At 39.8% G+C, this 20,591-nt stretch overlaps 1 protein-coding gene across 1 annotated transcript in view; it reads right to left on the bottom strand.

Moving 5' to 3' along the window:
• LOC110165906 (neural-cadherin-like) overlaps positions 1-20,591 on the bottom strand; it is a 456,074-nt gene that overhangs the window by 347,619 nt on the left and 87,864 nt on the right. The window contains exon 2 of the mRNA XM_055155988.1: positions 7,747-7,944. Coding sequence (XP_055011963.1) covers positions 7,747-7,944 — 198 coding nt within the window. The remainder of the gene's footprint in view (positions 1-7,746; positions 7,945-20,591) is intronic.

Here is a 20,591-nt window from a genome sequence, read left to right as displayed (position 1 = left end):
GTCAACACTAGCAACGCGTGCAGAGTGTGTAGATGAGTATTTACTAAACTCTGTACACACTCGGTTCATGGGGCCTGGTTCACTTGTGAGGACGAAAATGAGGTCCCCACAATGTAAATGCTTTATTTTAAGAACGACAGCATTGTTTAAAGTTAAGATAAATGGTAAAAAGATGAAGGTTAAAGGGTATAGATTACGCACTTTTATGTTATAATGTTGTTTCTTCATCATAAACAGACCTGAAGTTGTGTTTTGTTTCAGTCATACACGTTTAAACACACAAATCCTGCATATTTAAACTGAGTTCCTCCTTCACTGGAATCATTTGTATAACTTCAGCCCTGGAATTGTCGATCTTGCCTGAACGAAAGGTAAAATGAGCTGTTAACTTGAAAACGACCACTGAATTACATCATAAAGTGGAGAAGATTATTTTGAGCTTTAGGGAAGCAGCCAGCCAAATAATCCAGGATTACTCAAGCATGTGTGAGTGAAACAAAAGACAACTCCGGGTATGTTTCTGAGGCAGTAGCAACATTATACAGGGTTCCCAGGGTTATGGAAATCCTGGAAAAGTCATGGAAATTGAAAATGTAATTTGCCAAGCCTGGGAAAGCCATGGAATTTTAGTATCTGTTTCACGTAACTGCAGTGTTTTGTTAAGTTATCATTAGGCTATTATGATTATTTATGAACATATGCACCTTTTATTATATTATATTTATTATTATTATTATTATTAGTTATTATAACAATATAATAATAATAATAATAAATAATAGTAAGTAGTAGTAGTAGTAATAGTAGTAGTAGTAGTAGTAGTAGTAGTAGTAGTAGTAGTAGTAGTAGTAGTAGTAGTAGTAGTTGTTGTAGTTGTTGTTGTTGTTGTTGTTGTTGTTGTTGTTGTTGTTGTTGTTGTTGTTGTTGTTGTTGTTGTTGTTGTTGTTGTTGTTATTATTTTCTTTTTCTTTTAAATATTAAAAAAATAAAAAATACACTATAAAACTATACTATATATCATAAGCCCTTTTGGGTTTTTGTCTTTTCCGGCACCTACTTTTTTTTTTTTTTTTTAATCTAGTGTGATACCTAATGTGTTTATCTAGTGTTTTTTTTTTTTTTTATTGTTATATATGTGCAAAAAAAAAACAAAAATAAATACAAATAAAATAAATAATAAATTTAAATAATAATAATAATAATAATACATTTAAAAATAAATTCACTTTGGGTTTTTAAAAAGTCATGGAAAAGTTTTGAAATTTTGTCAGTAAAAAAAGTGGGAACCCTTATTGTAATATAGCTAAAAGCTCACACGAGTCAGTTTTTTTTTTTTTTTTTTTTGTGTGTGTGTGTAATATAGAGCCCTTAAAGCTCACAAGTAGGTGAAGGTTAGGGTCCAGATTTTGCGTAGGCAAGTAGTGACTGTGATGGTTATAGGATCAGTCTCCAGGAAATGAATGTAGGTCAATGTCATGTCCGCAAGAAGCACATAAACCCAACATGTGAGTGCTTGTGTGTGTGTGTGTGTGTGTGTGTGTGTGTGTGTGTGTGTGTGTGTGTGTGTAGGAGAGACACAGGAGAGGAGCGTACACAAACACTCTAAAGCCCCTGGCAGTGTGAGTTTCAGCAGAGATGGACTGACAGACCCACAGTGAAGTTAATGGACACCTAAACACTGAGTGAGTGTATGCATGAATGAGTGCGTGATTGCCGGGAGCTGGTCGTCTGTGACCGCGCTGGTGTTTGACTAAATCTGTTTATTTTTATGGTTGTAGAGCAGTTTTTTCTTTATATTTTAAGGAAACAATTTCTCTTGTGGATTTTCGGGGGGCAAATTAACCGACTGAGATCAAGGTTGGGGGTAAAGAGTCTAATTAAAAGAAGTGACATGTTTTGGTGTATTTCAAGGATGATAAACTAAGAATAAAAACAGGCTATAACATCGTACTGCTCTTCAGAATTTAAAGGTCTTATATTATGCAAATGTGTGTTATTAGGTTCTTTTTTCAGACCAAGAGTTTGTTTTCGTACCTGACAGTTTCGACTGCTCACTAGTGGCACTCTGAGGAAGACCGCTAGTGAGCAGTCAAAACTGTCAGGTATGAAAACAAACTCTTGGTGTGAAAAAAGAACCTAATAACATAAATTATCTGCAGACCAAATGAACCTCATCGGACTATATTACTCAAAATTGACTCTTGTGAGCTTTAAGACATGTTATAATGTTGTTACCTCCTCAAGAACAAACAAGACAAAAAGTGGAGTGTTAAAATTGACTCTCACAGAATCAGTCCAATCTGTTCTAGAGTTAATTTAACATTTTGGGAATTTTAATTAATAGGGGTGAAACGATATCCAAGTCTTACAATACGATATCGTCACGATCTGAACCTCACAGTACGATATTTATTGCGATATTGTGGGAAACCTCACGATATTACGACATACAACATAATAACAAAACTGACATTATAAAATGCTTTGACCAGTCATCTGGTACAGCATTTATTGTCATATTCTAGGGATGTAACAATATCCAAATCTCTCTGTACGATATTATCACGATATGCATCTCATGGTACGATATTTATTGCGATATTTTGCAGAGGCTGATAATTAAAGATGGGACACTTTTTTTGCTTTTAAAATACCCTGACAAAATTGAGGTGAATTATTTCCGTCATAATCCCAAAAATTCAAGTAAAAAACATATTTCTTCATGTTGTCTGCACTGAAATGAATCATGGGATATGTAGTTCTCTATGTTTATAAGCTGTTGCTACTATAAAACCATGTATTTAAGCAAAGGAACTTGTGATTCGATATACTGTGATAGCCCACGACATCACGATATTTTGGTTATTGTTACATTCCGATTAATTATTTTTATTTGTTTATTTATTTCATTCATAAAGCATAAAAAGACATCAACAGTGTCACAATCAAACATACAAGAAATGAAAAGGAGCGTAAAGAAGATTATATTATCTGCCCCCTTTTCCCTCTTCAAGACAATACATCAACACTGATAGTCACTTTAAAACATTTGAAATCACTACCTTTCAGTTCAGGCACAATTAGTAATGAATTGCAAACAGAAATCTTCACTGTTATGGACAACAACTTAGTTTTCTTTTTCATACATACACATTGCTTTTGATTTTATGTGTTTGTTTTTTTGTTTTTTTTTAATGAAATCATTGTACTTGATTCTTTTATATCTTTGTCCATAAGTTAACTCCTTTCACCTCCTTTCCAATTAAGTAACACTGGGCTAAAGTTCCTGTTTAACCCCAAAATCAAGAGTTATATTAACATTTCGAGAGTAAACGGATAACACTTTGTAGAGTTATTCTGATTTAGCTAAACAAAACACAGAGATGTTTTATTTTTACACTTTAGTTTAGTTCATTTAAGATGAAATTATGTACAAAACTGGTCCAGACTGGTTTTCTCTCGTGGGAGTTTGAAGTGGTGGGTGGGAGGAGCCAAGTTAACACTAAGGGAAGTTGAATTAACACTAGGAGAAGTTGAATTCACATCAAATATATCAACTTTGGCAAACAACCCCAACTTGAACCCTCATTTAACTTTCATATAGTTAAAATAGCACTTTCTGTAACACTCTGAAATATTTTACCCTGGAATTTTAACCCTCCAGTTTTCATTGTTTACCTGAAGTTGTGTTTTGTTTCATTCTGACATGTTTTAAACTTATTATTACACAATTTACAACCCCAAAGCTCAAAATGCTCTGTTCCATTAATGTTACTAAAGCTGTTTTATACTAAGATAAGCCCAAACCCTGTTCCCTTTTTCTATTACATTACATAACCATTACAAACTTGTGCCTGATCTTCACTGACACAGGGCCTATGGCATACGTTCACTACTGACAGTTTACGATCTCTTTTGTTACATGTTTTAACCTGCTAATTAACCCACGTAAGAAGAGTAGATCGGAGACAACACAAAATGAGTTAATTTCAAACTAGAAATTACATCTATTGATTAAATGTCTGTGAAGTCTTTCAGTCTAAACAATGTGAAACGAGCTTCATCACCTTTAATGACCTATAATAGACAATGAACCAAGGCAACAGTTGATAGAAAGTGTAATTAAAAGTGCACTAGGTGGCTTTGCGGTTGGGGGTCCATCACCTGCTTGTTTCTGTGGAGATGTCATTACTCTGCCTGGAATGTTCCACAGTATGACATTAAACAGCTCTACCTTACATTTACAGTGGTCCCTCGTTTATCGCAGGGGTTACATTCAAAAAATAACCCGCGATAGGTGAAATCCGCAAAGTATATCTGTTTTAAAGCTGTAAAACCCCTCACCACACACTTTATACACTTTTCTCAGACAGAACAGGTAATTTTACATCCTTCTTTAAACTTATTGCTGCTGTCGTCCTTATGTTATTTTCCTCCTTCTTTATGCAACAAACTGAAGATTAATTTATTCCGTAATGGAGCCCAACAGAGCAGAGTCCTGCACGGGTCAGTTTTTGGAGACCCGCACCCATACAATACAACAGGGCAGTACACCAGCGCAGTACACCAGCGCACCTCCATAGTACAACACCACAGTACAATGCAGTACAACACCGCAGTACAACACCACAGTACAACAGCGCAGTACAACACCACAGTACAACACCACAGTACAACACCACAGTACAACACCACAGTACAACACCACAGTACAACAGCGCAGTACAACACCACAGTACAACACCACAGTACAACACCACAGTACAACACCACAGTACAACACCGCACCTGCACAGTACAACACCACAGTACAATGCAGTACAACAGCGCAGTACAACACCACAGTACAACACCACAGTACAACACCACAGTACAACACCGCACCTGCACAGTACAACACCACAGTACAATGCAGTACAACAGCGCAGTACAACACCGCACCTGTGCAGTACAACACCGCAGTACTACACCGCACCTGCACAGTACAACACCGCACCCATGCAGTACAACACCGCATCCGCGCAGTACAACACTGCAGTACAACACTGCAGTACAACACCGCAGTACAACACCGCAGTACAACACCAGAGTACAACACCACACCCACGCAGTACAACAGCGCAGTACAACAGCGCACACATGCAGTACTACACCTCACCCGCGCAGTACTACACCTCACCCGCGCAGTACAACATTGCACCCACCTGTTAATCCGAGATTATATCAAATTTATGCGCTGCCTACGCCATGGACTGAACCAAGACTAAACTAGAACTAACCTAAAACTGATTCCAGGACTGAAGAGGAGGACTAAACTAGGATTGAACTAGGACTAAAACAAGACTAAACCAGGACTAAACCAGAACTTCCTGTGGGGATGGGCTCAGGTGACTGCAGGAGAAAGGACCGGCTCAGAGCTCCACACCTCACGGAGCTAATCGCAGCCGTCGCCCAATCGCGCTTTCCGGACACCCTGCTTGGGGTTCTCTCTCTTAAGTCCAAGATTAGTCCTGGTTTAGACCTGGTTTAGTTCTGGTGTAGTCCTGGTGTAGTCCTGACCCGCCCGTGTGTAATCACTACCTGCCCGCATGTCCGCCTGTAATCAGGATGCAGGGGGAGGGACACAATACGCGTTTATAAACTGTAAAATAAAGAACGCAAAACTGGAAAAATAAATAAATAAAAAATCCACGAAACAGCAAGACCGCGAAAGTAAACCGCGAGCGATATCGAGGGACGACTGTATTCAATTACAAATGGTATTATAGCTCAAAAAACAACCATTCTGACCTGTAACTTGGTCTGGTTTGGTTTCCATAAAGATAAGGTTTAATAATACGACACTGTGAAACATTCCAGACAAAACAACAACGTCTCCATGGAGAAAAGGAAAGAAAACTTACACAACGCACCTTTAAGTGGTTTATAAAGTAAACTAATACAAAGTTGTGAGGGACCTGTGGGTGGAGGTGCATCCTGGTGGAGGTCTGCAGCCATTAAAATTATACACTTACATTACTGTGAAAACTGACAGCAAAAAATTCACCAATTGCGACGCTTATGGAGGCTGAACTCTGCACAACCCTGATCTCTCACCATTCGATAATGTAACCACATAATAGCATAATGGCCCAAACTGAACTGTTATTATTAAGAGGATGTTCAATTATTAAAAATATACGTATAAAAAAGTATTGGTGGTTTTCAGAATGTAGAATAGGACTCCCAGATTGCCCTATTGATTACATTATACTTTTATAAGACATATCTGAATGTAAAATTATAATGTTGAACCTGATCATTTCTATTACTGACCACACCATACAATCCCCTATATTATAACAAGAATCTATGTTTTAACAATATTACTTTCACCAGCCCTTATCTGCGTTAAAAGGACTATATATTACGCTATTTTCTGATGTTATAATGTCGTTTCCTCATCACAAACAGAGCTGGAGTTGTTTTGTTTCACATTTAACACACGAACCTTGCATATTTAAGCTGTTGTTCTCAGTTCCACCTTGTGATGTTTGTGTTTTTACATTCCATACACCTTCGCCGAAATAATTTGATTCATCATTTCAGCTCTGGAATTGCCAATCTCTGCTGAAGAAAAAGGTAAAAAGTAGCTGTGAACTTGAAAACTACTGCTATTCATGACATCACAAGGTGGAACAGAGCATTTTGAGTACTGGAGATGTAGACAGACTCATAATAAAGGATTACCGTATTTTTTGGACTATAAAGCGCACCGGATTATAAGGTGCAATATCAATGATGTTGAATTCACTCGTCTACTTTCATGCATAAGATAGACCGGATTATAAGGCGCATTAAGTGAAACAAACAGACGACAATTGAGACTGATCCTTTAGCCCAGGCGTCCATGATCCATTAGCAGATCATGGTGTAATTCACCCGGCGTTGCCTCCCTGTTTTGGTGAATGTGGATTATGAATGTGAATGTGGGTGGATAATTTAAGTTTGTATTTTTTGTTTCCTATAAGGAGGACTCAAATATACATAGAGTAATAATGTGTTTAATGCAGCTTTGTGCACATTTGTTTACATTTTATAGAAATGAAACTGAAAAACTACATGGCTCATTTGCATAAACTATAAGCCCTGAAAATACTGTTCGCTTTGTGCGCTGATCCGGTCCGCTTCTGTCGGACTAAGTCTGCAGATCATAGACTGTATATATGAATGGACATATATTCTCTGTAGCATTTAATTGATGTCATAAATGTCAACACAGAACTATACTTCACCCTTTACTCCGCAAGGCTCCTGACTACAGTAGCCGTAATGCTCCGACAATCCATCAAACGGTGCAGCTTCTTAGTTTACCAAAGTCGTACTAAAACATTTTGACAGATTTTCTGTGCCATGTACCACATAAAATTGGTTAGAGGTCAGTAAGCACAACCAAAATTAATACATAAGGCGCACTGGATTTTAAGGCGCACAGTCGATTTTTGAGAAAATTAAAGGATTTTAAGTGCGCCTTATAGTCTGAAAAATACGATACTCAAACATCTGAATGAAAAACAACACAACTCCATGTATATTTTTGACGACGTAACATTATGACATGACTTAAACCTCTTAAGAATCAACTTTTGTGTAATACAGGACCTTTAAATATTACTGGAGTATAAAATATTGTGATATTATTAGAAATCCACAAATTTGAAGTTTCATGAAGCAGCAGAAGATCTACGTGATTGCACCGAATCTTACCATCAGACAGAAAATATTCCAGCTCTCCGCTCCTCCCCTCGTCGCCGTCGTACGCCTGGAGCTGGTACACAAACGTTCCTGCGGGGGCTTCCGGGGAGACCACAGCCAGGTACGGGTACGGCCTCATACTCCACTCGGGAGCGTTGTCATTGACATCAGCGATTTTCAGCTTCACCTTGTTCAGGTACCAGTCCGGGCCTGGGGGAGAGGGGAGAGATAGTAACAGAGCGGCGGTTACCCAAAGTGACAGCTGTCGTGTAAGTGCGGAGTTACTGAGGGAGACAAGCAGCCAGACGAAGCTAAAGCACGTTCAAAAACCAGACGAATAAGTAGAAGGATGTGTGATAGAAATCTTCCCAAGCAGCTGACACAACATAACGCAGTGGGATTAGTATAAATGGTACATCTGCAGCATGTAGAGGAGAATGCAGTGTTGAGGTGCTAGAAAATCTGCTCATAGTCAAATCTGCACATGATGTTTTAAAGTAATAGAAAAATGACAAAACATGAGCGCCACAGCTGTCCAAACAAGCTGGTTCAAATTGATTCTCCGAGCGTAGTCGTAATACTAAAATTGCACACTTGATTTTAACAATGAGGAAAAGGCTTGATGCTTGGAACTAGCAGCGAAACCACAAAAGATAATACTCCTTTTGTGCTGATTTTTGTACTGACATCCTCTAACCCACTCTGCCTTACTTGACACGAGTCTTTCTATTTTTCTGACTTATTTTGAATTCATTAATACCATTTATAGTGTTGCTCTTTGTTGTTTTTGTATTATATTGTGATGTGTGAGCTATTGTGTCCAAATAATTTATTTTGTGGATCGATAAAGTTTGTCTAAGTCTAAGTCTTTTTATACGATAAAATGACATTTACTTTACATTGTCACATTGTCTTATACTGGCTCTGTTAAAGGAAAGGAATAGGCCCAAATCCTGTTGTATTTATGTCTCAGTGTCTAGTTTCAGTTACTGTGGGTCTCATGATTGATAATTCAACAGTTTCCATTTAAAAGATTCTAAAAACAGTACTGGCTGTATAAGGGTAAGCACTTGTTTTCTGGATATAACTTTAAAAACTGTATGTGAAAGATGAGAAACATCATAATTAAAAGAACATTACTGACAACAAACAAGCACAATACAAATGCACAATACAAGTGTCCTTACAGCTGTGCGGCTCTAACAGTAACACAGTAACACAGTGTCTGGGTCACAGTCACTAAATGCCTTTCCCTGATCCTTTTGTTCGACATGTTGTCACTTCCAGACGGCGCTGGCGCTGATCGGTAGGATTGGAACGAGCTGCTGAGTGTGACGTCACCAAAACCTTATCCATTAAGGATTCCATCTTAGTCTTAAGACTGGGCATTCCCATGGGAGCCAGCCTTAGCTCCAGTCTCATCTGGCTCTGCTGTGTAAAGCTACCTTGATCTTCCCATGGGGGCAGTGCCACGAAGCCGAGTGGCCGGGGGCATTTTGTCGCCTGCACACGGCCGCACCGCCGCACTGGAGTGAATAAGAAGATTCCAGGAATCCAATTACCTCCTCGCTCACCCTGAGCCCGACCAGACTGAGCAAGAGCTGCAGATCCTGAGAGAAGCATGAACAGGTGCATTACAAGAGCGGCCACTGCACACTGCACTGCCAATTACCACAAATGACACTGGGTGTTTTCTGCATTAAACTGACACAATCACATAGAAACAATGTGCACACAAGCTCCTCATACTGCTGCACACCAAATCTGGGGCACATTTGACTGTAGTCTATTCCTGCAAAGTGGAGCAAGTCACTGAACAGTCAACTATAAGACAGTGTTCTGCAAATATTGGCTCTGATCTGGTGTCAACGTGGCATGAAGAAATGTCAGAAGAGCTGCCAACCAGTTCAGCGAGCTGGCCCCCACGGAGGACATCTGCTTCACCCCTGAGAGAGAACCCCTGCCAGGACAAACTGAAAGCAGCGCATGCACCGTGAGCCAGACAAAGACGGATGTGACACACACAAACACACACACACACACAGCACCTGAGGAGGCTAGCTTTAGCATGTCACTGTCACTCTGCTCTTACACACACACTCTGCATGTGTTTACTGGGGGTAGCTACCTTAGAGGTATTTGAAAACTAAAAGTAACTTGGATATCAAATCCTGTTATATAACAACTTTCTGGTTTGTGACCAAGGGCTTTATTTGTACTTGATAAAAAAGCTTTTAAAGCCGTGGTATACCAGCCTTTTAGTAAATGAGTTAAGCTCCTGATTTCCTACTACACTGTAAAAGTAGAACTCTGCGACAAAATGAGACAAAACCATGTTTGTTTTTTTCTTTTGGGGTGGTTTTATTGCATCTCCACATACCTGACTCTTATTTAACCTCCTGCTTGTTTCCATGGAAATGTTCCTTTGGCCACAGTATAGAATAAAACGTATTTATTCCCATGTAGAAGAGTGGTTTTAATTTTCTCTTTTGGATGCAGCGTTTTGTTTTATGCAGGTGATGTGCCATCCCCAGAAAGTTACACAGTCTCACTTTAATGATGCTCTCTCAAAGGGCTGATTTAACAGATGAGCTGGTTTTAACTGTCTGTGTGTGACTTAATCCGTATCTGTATCTAAGATGTATAAAGTCATATGTTTCTCCTGAGAGCTGTGATTACAACAGACTTCTACCAGAACATTAAAACTGAATAAAACTCTGCAATGTATCTTGTGCAGAGCATTCTCCAGCAGCACGAGCTTCTCTTGACTGGAAACACAAAGCAGCCCGAGATCACAGACTCTATTTCTATTTCAACCGGCTTACAGCTAAGATGCATTTTGATGAAAAATGCTATGTGTTGCACTTTAGACCAGCTGTGGAACGTTCACTAACAAAACACAATAGCGCTAAAGTGTGTGACAGCTCTTAAAAGGATTGTTAGAGGGATAATAACAGTGGCTGCAGGAAGTTGGAGCGCAGAATTAATCTAGCTTTCTTCTCAGCTTTAAAGTTGCACCGCCGAGGGACAACTTCTGACTCTGATCTGACGATAGTTGGGTTTTTGGATAAATAGCTACTGTATCGCGGGGGCAGGAAAACCAATCAGTGCTCCGATGCTATCGCTGAAAATGTCGACAGCAGCAGTTCTCGCAATTTAAGCCACGTGACCCTGCGCTTCAAGATAGAACAATCCTTTCGTGATGAATAAGGAGAAGGGATAAAGATTCTATTACGAGTAGGAGGGCTTAAAAAGGCACTTAATCAAAAGAAAATCAGAGCACAGGCACTTAACATTTAGTCGACTATCAAATCTTTGTGAGGAAGGAGCGCGTGGTGCATTCTTGCCTTCTGCTTGTTGGTGTCTCTCCCAGCCATGTCTCTGCGGTAATGGCTCAGATGATTTTACAAGGCTCCATCTAATTAGCTTGTTACAGAGAGACTAATCAAAGCCAAGGCTGATAATTACACGCCAGCAGCTCTGGAATGATAATGATATGCAGGATGTAAACTTTGTGCGTTTGTGGACAAGGTTCGTGTCGTGAGCGTGGACTGTTTGCCTGACCAGCCTCTAACTTCTGCATGTTGTTTTAGATCCACAAGGGACAATAGACAGTGAAAAACCTCTGTCCAAACTTGAGAAAGTCCAACCACGGCTGGTAATTTTTGTAGCACGTGTCTCTCAAATGTGGAAGACATCTGCTCAAGAAATTTCTAGTAACATTCAGAACTAAATATCTAACTTCTTTTACCCACAGTAGCTCAGTTGGTAGAACGTTTGTGCACTGATTCGAAGGTTGGCGGTTCGACGTAAACATTAGTAGAGCGTTCAGATCCACTGACTCACAGGTTCATGTTGTGATTCCAGCTCCCACAGATGAATGCTGGCATGGTGTCCTTGGGCCATACACTTAACCCAAGTGTCTGCGTACACTGGTGAATAGGTGAGTGGTTCTTTAATGTAAAGCGCTTTGTGTGTGTGAGTATAAAAGGTAGAAAAGTACATTTACCGTAAATAAGTAATAGTTTGGTGCTTTGACTGTTGATTCTGTAAAAATCCGCATTGTTTCTCAGTATTTTATGTTGATTTTTCTCTTTTTTTTAGTGTAAGCAGCCATGTTTGTTTTTGATACAAACAGAACATGTGTCTCTCTGAATGGTTAATCCACCAGAGGATTAGAAAAAAGGGGGATAAAAATGGAGGATGATGTGGGTATTGATACTCTGTAGTGACAGGGCTGTACTATGGAATCAATTTTGAGTCAAAAAGTTTAAAGAACAACTTTTAAAACATCAAGAGAAAAATTATAAATCAAAATACCAAATAAAATATGTAAGATCGGAGTCAAATTATTTGTGTAACTGTGTAAAATATGCATCTTTGGCTCTTTTATTTTTGTTCCATGTCTTTCTCAGCCTTGTTTGATGCCATTTTTTTTTTTTTTTTGGTTACGATTCCAGCTCTCTCGTTTGCGCTCCCTGACTTTTTGGTCGCAGTTTTGGCACAAACGTAAAAGGTGGGTGGGATTTACATGGATGCATTCCCATTGGCTAATTTGTGTTTAACAGGCAACAAAGTTTGGAGCTTCAGAAGCTGTTGTGGACGTTTCCTGTTGAATCTTTTCTAACACTTAATGTTCTCTGGTGGACGGTTCTTCTGGAACAATGTTATTCTATACAGTGTAAGTACTGGACAAACTTGTTCTCTGTGTTGCCGTCGCCAAAACTACAGCAGGAAATGTCTACAACAGCCTTCGGGGCAGACGCCAAGCTCAGCTGCATATGCTTGCTTAGCTGTCCGTCAAACATATGGCATCAAACAAAACTGACAAAAACACGGCACAAAAACTAAATGTTTCTGAAGAGGCGAAGACACATATTTTACACAAATAATTTTATAGCTTTATTGTTTATTATTTTATTATTTTGTTTATTATTTATTTTATTTTACTTTTTTGTTAGATTTTTTTTTTTTATTATTATTATTTTTTTTTGGTATTTTGGTGTTTTGGTACTTTATACTTTTTTGTTTTTTTGTACCTGTATATGTATGGCAGATTCAGTAGTTACCATGGCGACACAATGCACACATTAGAAAACAACAAAGCAAACAAAAAAGTTTTTAGCTGTTTTTTTTTTTTTTTTTTTTTTTTAATATGTATAAGCAGCCATGTTAGTTTTTGACACAAACAGAGCATTCATCTCTCTGATTGGTTAATCCGCCTGTCAATCACATCCTCTGAAATCAGGGGGACAGGACACAGCTCCAGATCCCCTCGACTTTGTAAAGTTTTTCCAAAGCGTGCGGTTCTGGCTGGGCAGGTAACTGTACTACGAGTATAAGGCAGGATTTTTCTTAGCTCCAAAAGTCCGGAGAGGCAGAGATTGGCGGCACTCCATGAGCTCTAAAAAAAACCCAACACCTCTGAAAAAGTGGTAGAAGAGATTTGATCAAATATCTGGGCAAGTACTTAGGCTTAGAGGCTCCTGTGGATTTTTCAAAGTAAATAGACTCTCGGTGTTAAGAGTCGAAAGCTGGCCGGGCTCATACTCCACCCCACACAATCCCATACAGATAAAAGCATCCATAATGCAGCATAAAAGGTGGTAGTCGGGGCTAAAGGAATACACTTAGGTCGGTCACGATAAATGATTTTGAAGTGCTACAGAGATATACCGTGATAAATTATAATACTGAAACTGCTCTATAACGCAAGATAAGGTCATAAATTACACAAAATTGATTCCTGTGAGCCAATTTATAACGCTGTTCCCTCGACAAAAAATATGCCCAGAGTTGTTTTGTTCCATTCACACATGTTTGAGTAACACTTTATTATTGGTCTGTTTACTTCTCCAGAACTCAAAATGCTCTGTTCCACCTTTTGACCTTGTGAGTTTTCAAGTCAGCAGCTACTTTTTACATTTTGTTCAGCAGAGATCGGCGATTCCGGGGCTGAAATTATCCAAATGGTTCTAGTGAAGGTGAATGGAGAAACATTATAACATAGATCAGAAAATAGCGTAATTTTTTTAACGCTTTACTGGGATAATCCTGCTTTATTTTTAATTGCAGAAGTTACCTAAAGTAGTTTCAGTATTATAGTTTGCCATGATATTCCCCTGTACCAATACCTTCTTAAAGGGACAGTCTGAAATTTTTGACATAGGACCTCATTTTCTAGTGCGCCAGACTGACATGCACTAGCCCAGCACCAGCGACCTCTGCAAATACAAGGACTGGATGGAATATTTATAAAAGTGTCTCCACATCTCCAACACTCTGGCTCACTAGGAAATGAGGCCCTATGTCCAAAATTCCAGACTGTCCCCTTAATGCCAACTGTCACAAATATGCGACAAACCGTCCGGATCAAGAGACAGCGGCTCCATTCCTCCAATGACGGTGCATATAGAGTACGGAACCTTCTTAGGAACCTCTGGCAAGTGCTTGTTTCTAGTTGTCGCTAGGGTTGGGCGGTATCCAAATTTTAATATTGTTAAACCTTCTCAAGATTTTAACTGTGGTATATGGTATTAACGTATTACCAAAATGTTTTAGTATGACTTTGGTAAGGTATGAAGCTGCATCGCTGTACAGTCTATGCGTATGACCTCCAGATTTATCATCTCTGAAAAGTTTCACATGAACCATCTTCAATGTGATACAGAACAGACGCAGCGTCAGCAGAACATCCTCTGTCACAGAAAGAACACTTATAATCCACTGAGTCGTGTCCTTTAATCCGACAGAAGCTGAACTGCATCAGCAACACAAAGAGCACTAATAGTTTATACAAATGAGCCACGTGGTTTTAAGTTTCTATAAAACGTAAACAAATATGCGCCTGAAGCCAAAATGCTGCCAAATTGCAGAAGTACTAGCATTTTTTCGGGGACCAACTTGTTTGCTTGTTTGTTTGTTTGAATCGCCAATATTGTCTTGGTCGTCCCTTCTGAGCTTCATGTAACAATGGAACAAAACTAATCGAACGTCATCTCCCCACGCAGTTAAAAGAAACATTATAGACACTATTAGTTTAAATCCACAGCTCCAGACGCACACTGCGCTCCAACAGATACATAACCCCGGTCGCTCCTAAAGCCCGCACAGCTTTCGGCCGTTCCTCATTTCAGTTTTCTGCAGCAAGTGACTGGAACCACCTTCAACAGACTTTAAAACTTAGTTCATTTTTACCTCTGCCGACTTTTAAAAACCCCATCCAGAGTATTTTACAAGATAACTGCACATGTTTTTAACACTTTTATATCTTTAATCTGCAGTTGTTTCACTGTCTTCAATGTCTGTTCACTGTTTCATGTTATAGTTTATGTGTCAGTGTTTTCTGTTTGTTCTTTTGTTTTATTCTGCCTCTTGGCCAGGTCATCATTGTGGATGAGAAAGTGTTCTCAACTGACTTACCTGGTAAAATATTGAACACTGTATTTTCCGGGCTATGAGGCGTTCTGGATTATAAGGCGCACTGTCATTAAATGGTCTTGTCAAACTTTTTTTTACAAATAAACCGCACCGGACTTTAAACGAAACACAACAGTTGGATGGGTGAGTGGGACTTTGTTTGTGGTGTTCACGGTGACTCTGGGCTTTGTTCAGTTGTGGCGTGTAGGGAGGCTGCTGTCTGGGACCGCTGGATTGTCGGCGTGTTCGCAGTGACTCAGTTGTTCAGTTGTGTCTAAAAGTGTCACATTGCACTCGCTTTTTCGGTTTATTCCTCCGTTCCGTTCCTCGTCCGTGTGGAGTGATGAGTGTGGCTGCGGTTGGTGTGGCTTTGTAGTTTACTGAAGTCGTGCTGCTGGGACACCCGAGTGGATTCGTGTATAGGACGCTCTGGATTGCGGGGCGTGCAATTGTTTTTTTTGAAGGGGTTGGAGCCTTAAGAGCGCGTCTCATAGCCCGGAAAATACGGTAAATAAATAAATCGTGATAGCATTAAATTGAAAATATAACCACGCATTCATTTGTGCAGCGCAAACTAATTTAGATATCAATAAATTATAACATTATATTAGGTCCTGCGCTACAGATTTTTTTTTAATGACGGTAATGAAACTTATACCGTTGCTACTTTTGATACCGCGGAATAATGTAATCCTGTATTACCGCCGAACCCTAGTTGTCGCATACCAAAATATAATCAAACTAGAAAAGCACTCAGAGAGCGCAGACCTCCGCCAAGGACTACCCCCATTTTTTATATAAATTGCGATAAAATCAGTCTTCTGGATCAGATCCGGATCAGCCTTTGGAATATGAAAGAGGATCCCATTGTCCATCCCTGAGTCAAATTTCATGGGGTTTGGTCAATAATTAACCGAGATATTGAGAAACTAAATTTTTGACCCCATTTACCACAATGTTAACTAAAATTTCAAAGTGATCTAGAATCCAGGATTTCTTCCGGATCACCCCCAAAATGAAATCAGTTCTTCTTTTTCACATTTCCAACAAATCCTGAAAATTTCATCAAAATCGGTCCATAACTTTTTGAGTTATGTTGCTAACAGACAAACAAACAAACAAACAGACAAACAGACAAACGCCGGCAAAAACATAACCTCCTTGGCGGAGGTAATTAATAATCTCAACTTAAAGGTTGTATAGAGGATTTTTTTAAGGGAAGAGAAATACAGCGACAGTCCTTGTGCGCGTTCAGAATTACTGTTGAAGTTTCCTGTCTAGAAGTAATTCAGCGACCGACGCGTCAGGTTTTAGACGCTTCGTCTGCTTCAGTTGCGCCATCGCTGGACGAGATCTCCAAGAATCACCTCAGTTTGGCTTTGCTCCTTTTCCACTTCTCTTCTTCTTTCAGCGACCTCAAAAACGGACTTTCTTTTGCGGCGAACCGGTCGTGGATTCTCGTCCGCCGTCGCGACAAACTTTGTGCGAAATGCGAGGAAGCGACAGTTCGAAAAAGCCTCTAAGAACCGCTGCGTAAACCACGTAATCCCCGCGCTCCGACGAGTCAGTTATACCAGGGAGTTTGATTGACAACCCAACAGCCAATAGAAAATGAGGGAGCCTCGTTTTCTATTGGCTGATGTTTATCTGGCCTCACTACGTCCACAGTTGATAGATTTTCGTTCTTTTTTTTTTTTGGTCATCATAATTACAAAGCTGCTGCGTCTCTGTAATGGCATTTTAATCTTTCACTGACAGTTTGAAACTAAAAAAAATCCTCCATACAACCTTTAATTTATCATTTACTTGAAGGCAAAAACACGCACAAAACATTTTTATATACATCTATATAACTTCAGGTGTTAAGGCTAAGGTTAAGGATATATATGACGCTTCAAAATACATAATGGTGACAGGCCTGAGTACACACTGGATGTACTGTATGTGGCAGTGGAGTTCCGTATCTCAGTGAGGGTTTGCGTTCCTGTGTCCCGCTGATAATCCTCTCCTTGGGTACTTGCTATATAAAGCTGCTAAGTGGCTTGGGGAAAAAAGTTCTCTCTGGTGCCTTTGTGCTCGTACAGTACAGTCGGCACCGGGAACACAGCGAGGCCAGTGTGTCTGTACGGGGAGGGGAGGGCGGGATGAGAGGGGTGATCGGGAGAGGGAGGATAAGAAAAGGGGGATAAGAAAAAAGAGGATGTTGTTGTGAGAATTGATACTTCTCAGTGACATCATGCTGGGGGTGTTCTTCCTGGGTGTGTATGGCGGATTGGCAAGGCAAGTTTATTTGTAGAGAACATTTCGTTTTCCTCGTTTTTCAAAATAAAACCAAAAGTAAGAAACCAAAAAAAAAAACAACTATTTTTGTCATTATGTGTCTCCAAAACCAAAATGAAAAAACTGATGATTTTTTAATTTTATTTATTTTATTTTATTTTTTTTCAGTTTTCGATTTTGTGTTTAAATGAATTGATCTGAGACCGGGACCAGATCGGGACCGAGACCAGGACTGAGACCTCGGCTGAGACCGAGACCAGACCAGGACTGAGCCGAGACTGAGACCGGGACTGAGATCAGAACCATACTGGAACCAGACCGGGACTGAGACCGGGACCAGACCAGGACTGAGACCGGGACCAGACCAGGACTGAGACCGGGACCAGACCAGGACTGAGATCAGGACCAGACCAGGACCTGACTGGGACTGAGACCGGGACTGAGACCGGAACCAGACCAGGACTGACCAGACTGGAACTGAGACAGGACCAGAACGGGACCAGACCGGGACTGAGACCGGGACCAGACCAGGACTGAGACCGGGACCAGACCAGGACTGAGATCAGGACCAGACCAGGACCCGACTGGGACTGAGACCGGGACTGAGACCGGAACCAGACCAGGACTGAGCCGGGACTGAGACCGGGACTGAGATCAGAACCATACTGGAACCAGACCGGGACTGAGACCGGGACCAGACCAGGACTGAGACCGGGACCAGACCAGGACTGAGATCAGGACCAGACCAGGACCCGACTGGGACTGAGACCGGGACTGAGACCGGAACCAGACCAGGACTAAGACCAGGACTGGAACTGAGATCAGGACCAGAACGGGACCAGACCGGGACTGAGACCAGGACCATTTTTTTCATTTTGATTTTAGAGACAAATAATGAAGAAAATAGTTGCTTTTTTGTTTTCTCATTTTTGGTTTTATTTTGAAAAATGAATGAACGAATGATACATGGATTCACTTCTTACACAAAGTAATTCAAAGTGTTTTACAGAATATGAAATACATTAAAATCACAACACAAACAAATCAAAACATAAATTATCATCATAAAATTAACATTAAAGGTGCACTAACATTTTGGTTGGGTGTCCATGGTTGGGTCCATGGTTTCTATGGAGATGTCACTGCTCTGCCTGGAATGTTCCACAGTGTGACATTAAACAGCTCTAACCTACATTTATTCAATTACAGGTGGTTTTATAGGTCAAAAAAACAGACATTATCACTGTGAGCGGGGTTGTCTCTCCACAGATCTGACCTGTAACTTGGTCTGGCTTGGTCTCCATGATGATATAATGGTTTAATGCCATACTGCGAAACATTCCAGACAAAGCAGTAACGTCTCCATGGAGAAAACACATCCGACGGACTCTCCACCAGAAAATTTACACAATGCACTTTTAAAAGACGAGAGAGACGCTTAAAATGTAGTGCCAAAAAACTTAGTATGAAAACTCAAGTAAAAATACAAAATGGATTAATTCAGCACATTTTCAGAAACTTGTGATCAATACAAGCCTTTATAGTCACATTTAAGTGTTTGATTTTCAACAAAAAAGTGAGAGCGACTAACAGAAAAACTCACACTATCGAGCTTGTGACTGTTATTCGAGAGGGACTCGTCTAACAGCGCGAATCACTTCACCTGTTGCCGTTCTAACCAGAGGTGGGACCAAGCTGTTGTTTTGCAAGTCTCAAGTTAGTCTCAAGTCTTTGAGCTCATGTCCAAGTCAAGTCCCTAGTCAAAGACAGGCAAGTCCAAGTCGAGCCTCGAGTCAGTGGCCCATAAGTCCAAGTCAAGTCCAAATCCTCTGCTTTGAGCTAAGCAATTTCAAGTCTTTAAACCAAAGCACCAAATATAGTTTAGATTTTTGCAATTTATATGAATTTTAACATAAATTGTACTTATAAAATCATAGTATATTTATATATGAGTATTTACTTGAGTATACAAGTGTAGTAGAAATGCAAATGTTTCCTTATTAAATGTCTTGACAAGATCTTAGTGTGAATCATTACAGTCAGAATAGAAATAATTCAGGTTGAAAAGTGCTTCTCAAGTCACAGGCCTCAAGTCCGAGTCAAATCCCAAGTCACTGACCTTCCGTCCATCTCAAGTCTGACTCGAGCCCCCACTTCTAGCTTTTAACTTCAAGTCATTTCAGCTCTATAGATTTTAGCAATTTCTATGACTTTTAAACTAAATTGTACTTAAAAAGTCATGGTATATTTATTACACGTGTGAGTAAAAATGCTACAGGTCTCCAAGAAGAATAGTTGACAGCTAAAGTCAGTTAAATATAATCAATCAATCAACCTGCCCAGGGACTACAGGTGGAAATTATCTCTGGTGCTACAACCTGGTACAAAGCATCTCTCCTGTTAAGGTTAATGTAAAAATCGTGCGCTGTCCCTGTCCCATTAATTAAACTAAACTAAAATAAAATAAAATAAATAAATGTATATAAGACTTGTAGAAATGCTCCTTTTTCCTTTTTAAATGTCTTGACAAGATCTTGCGAATCCGAATAGAATGAATTAATGTTTTAAAATACTCAAGATCGTGGCGTTGTCTTGGTGAACTTGTATTGTGAATGTGGGAGGATAGTGAAAGTTATTATTATTATTACTTTTTTTTTTCTCTTTACAAGGACTCAAATATACATTGAGTAATAATGTGTTTAATGCAGCTTTGCGCACATTTGTTTACATTTTGCAGAAACGAAACTTAAAACCACACGGCTAATTTGCATAAACTATAAGCGCAGAAAAAAAACAGAGGAAAAAACAGCTCGCTCCTTGTGCCCTGATGCATCACGCTTCTGTCGGACTTACTCCCCGAGGCTCCTGACTACAGTTACCGTAATGCTCTGACAATCCATCAAGCGGTGCGTCTTCGTAGCTAAAACGTTCTGGCAGATTGTTGAGCGCCGTGAATCACATAAAATCGGTTCGAGGTCAGTAAGCACAACCAGAATGAATACATAAGGCGCACCAGATTACAAGATGTCACTGTCAAAATTAAAGGATTTTAAGTGTGCCTTATAGTCCGAAAAACACGGTATATAACACACAGATCACTACATTATATTTTGCTGAGTATAAACAGCAAAAATGATCGATAACTGCTTTAGTAACAA

Source organism: Boleophthalmus pectinirostris, unplaced genomic scaffold (assembly GCF_026225935.1).
Source record: "Boleophthalmus pectinirostris isolate CB_2022bp ecotype Guang Dong unplaced genomic scaffold, ASM2622593v1 HiC_scaffold_2, whole genome shotgun sequence".
Classification (NCBI taxonomy): domain Eukaryota; kingdom Metazoa; phylum Chordata; class Actinopteri; order Gobiiformes; family Gobiidae; genus Boleophthalmus; species Boleophthalmus pectinirostris.
The sequence above is the reverse complement of the archived record's forward strand: the minus strand, read 5'-3'. Positions and strand labels throughout refer to the sequence as shown.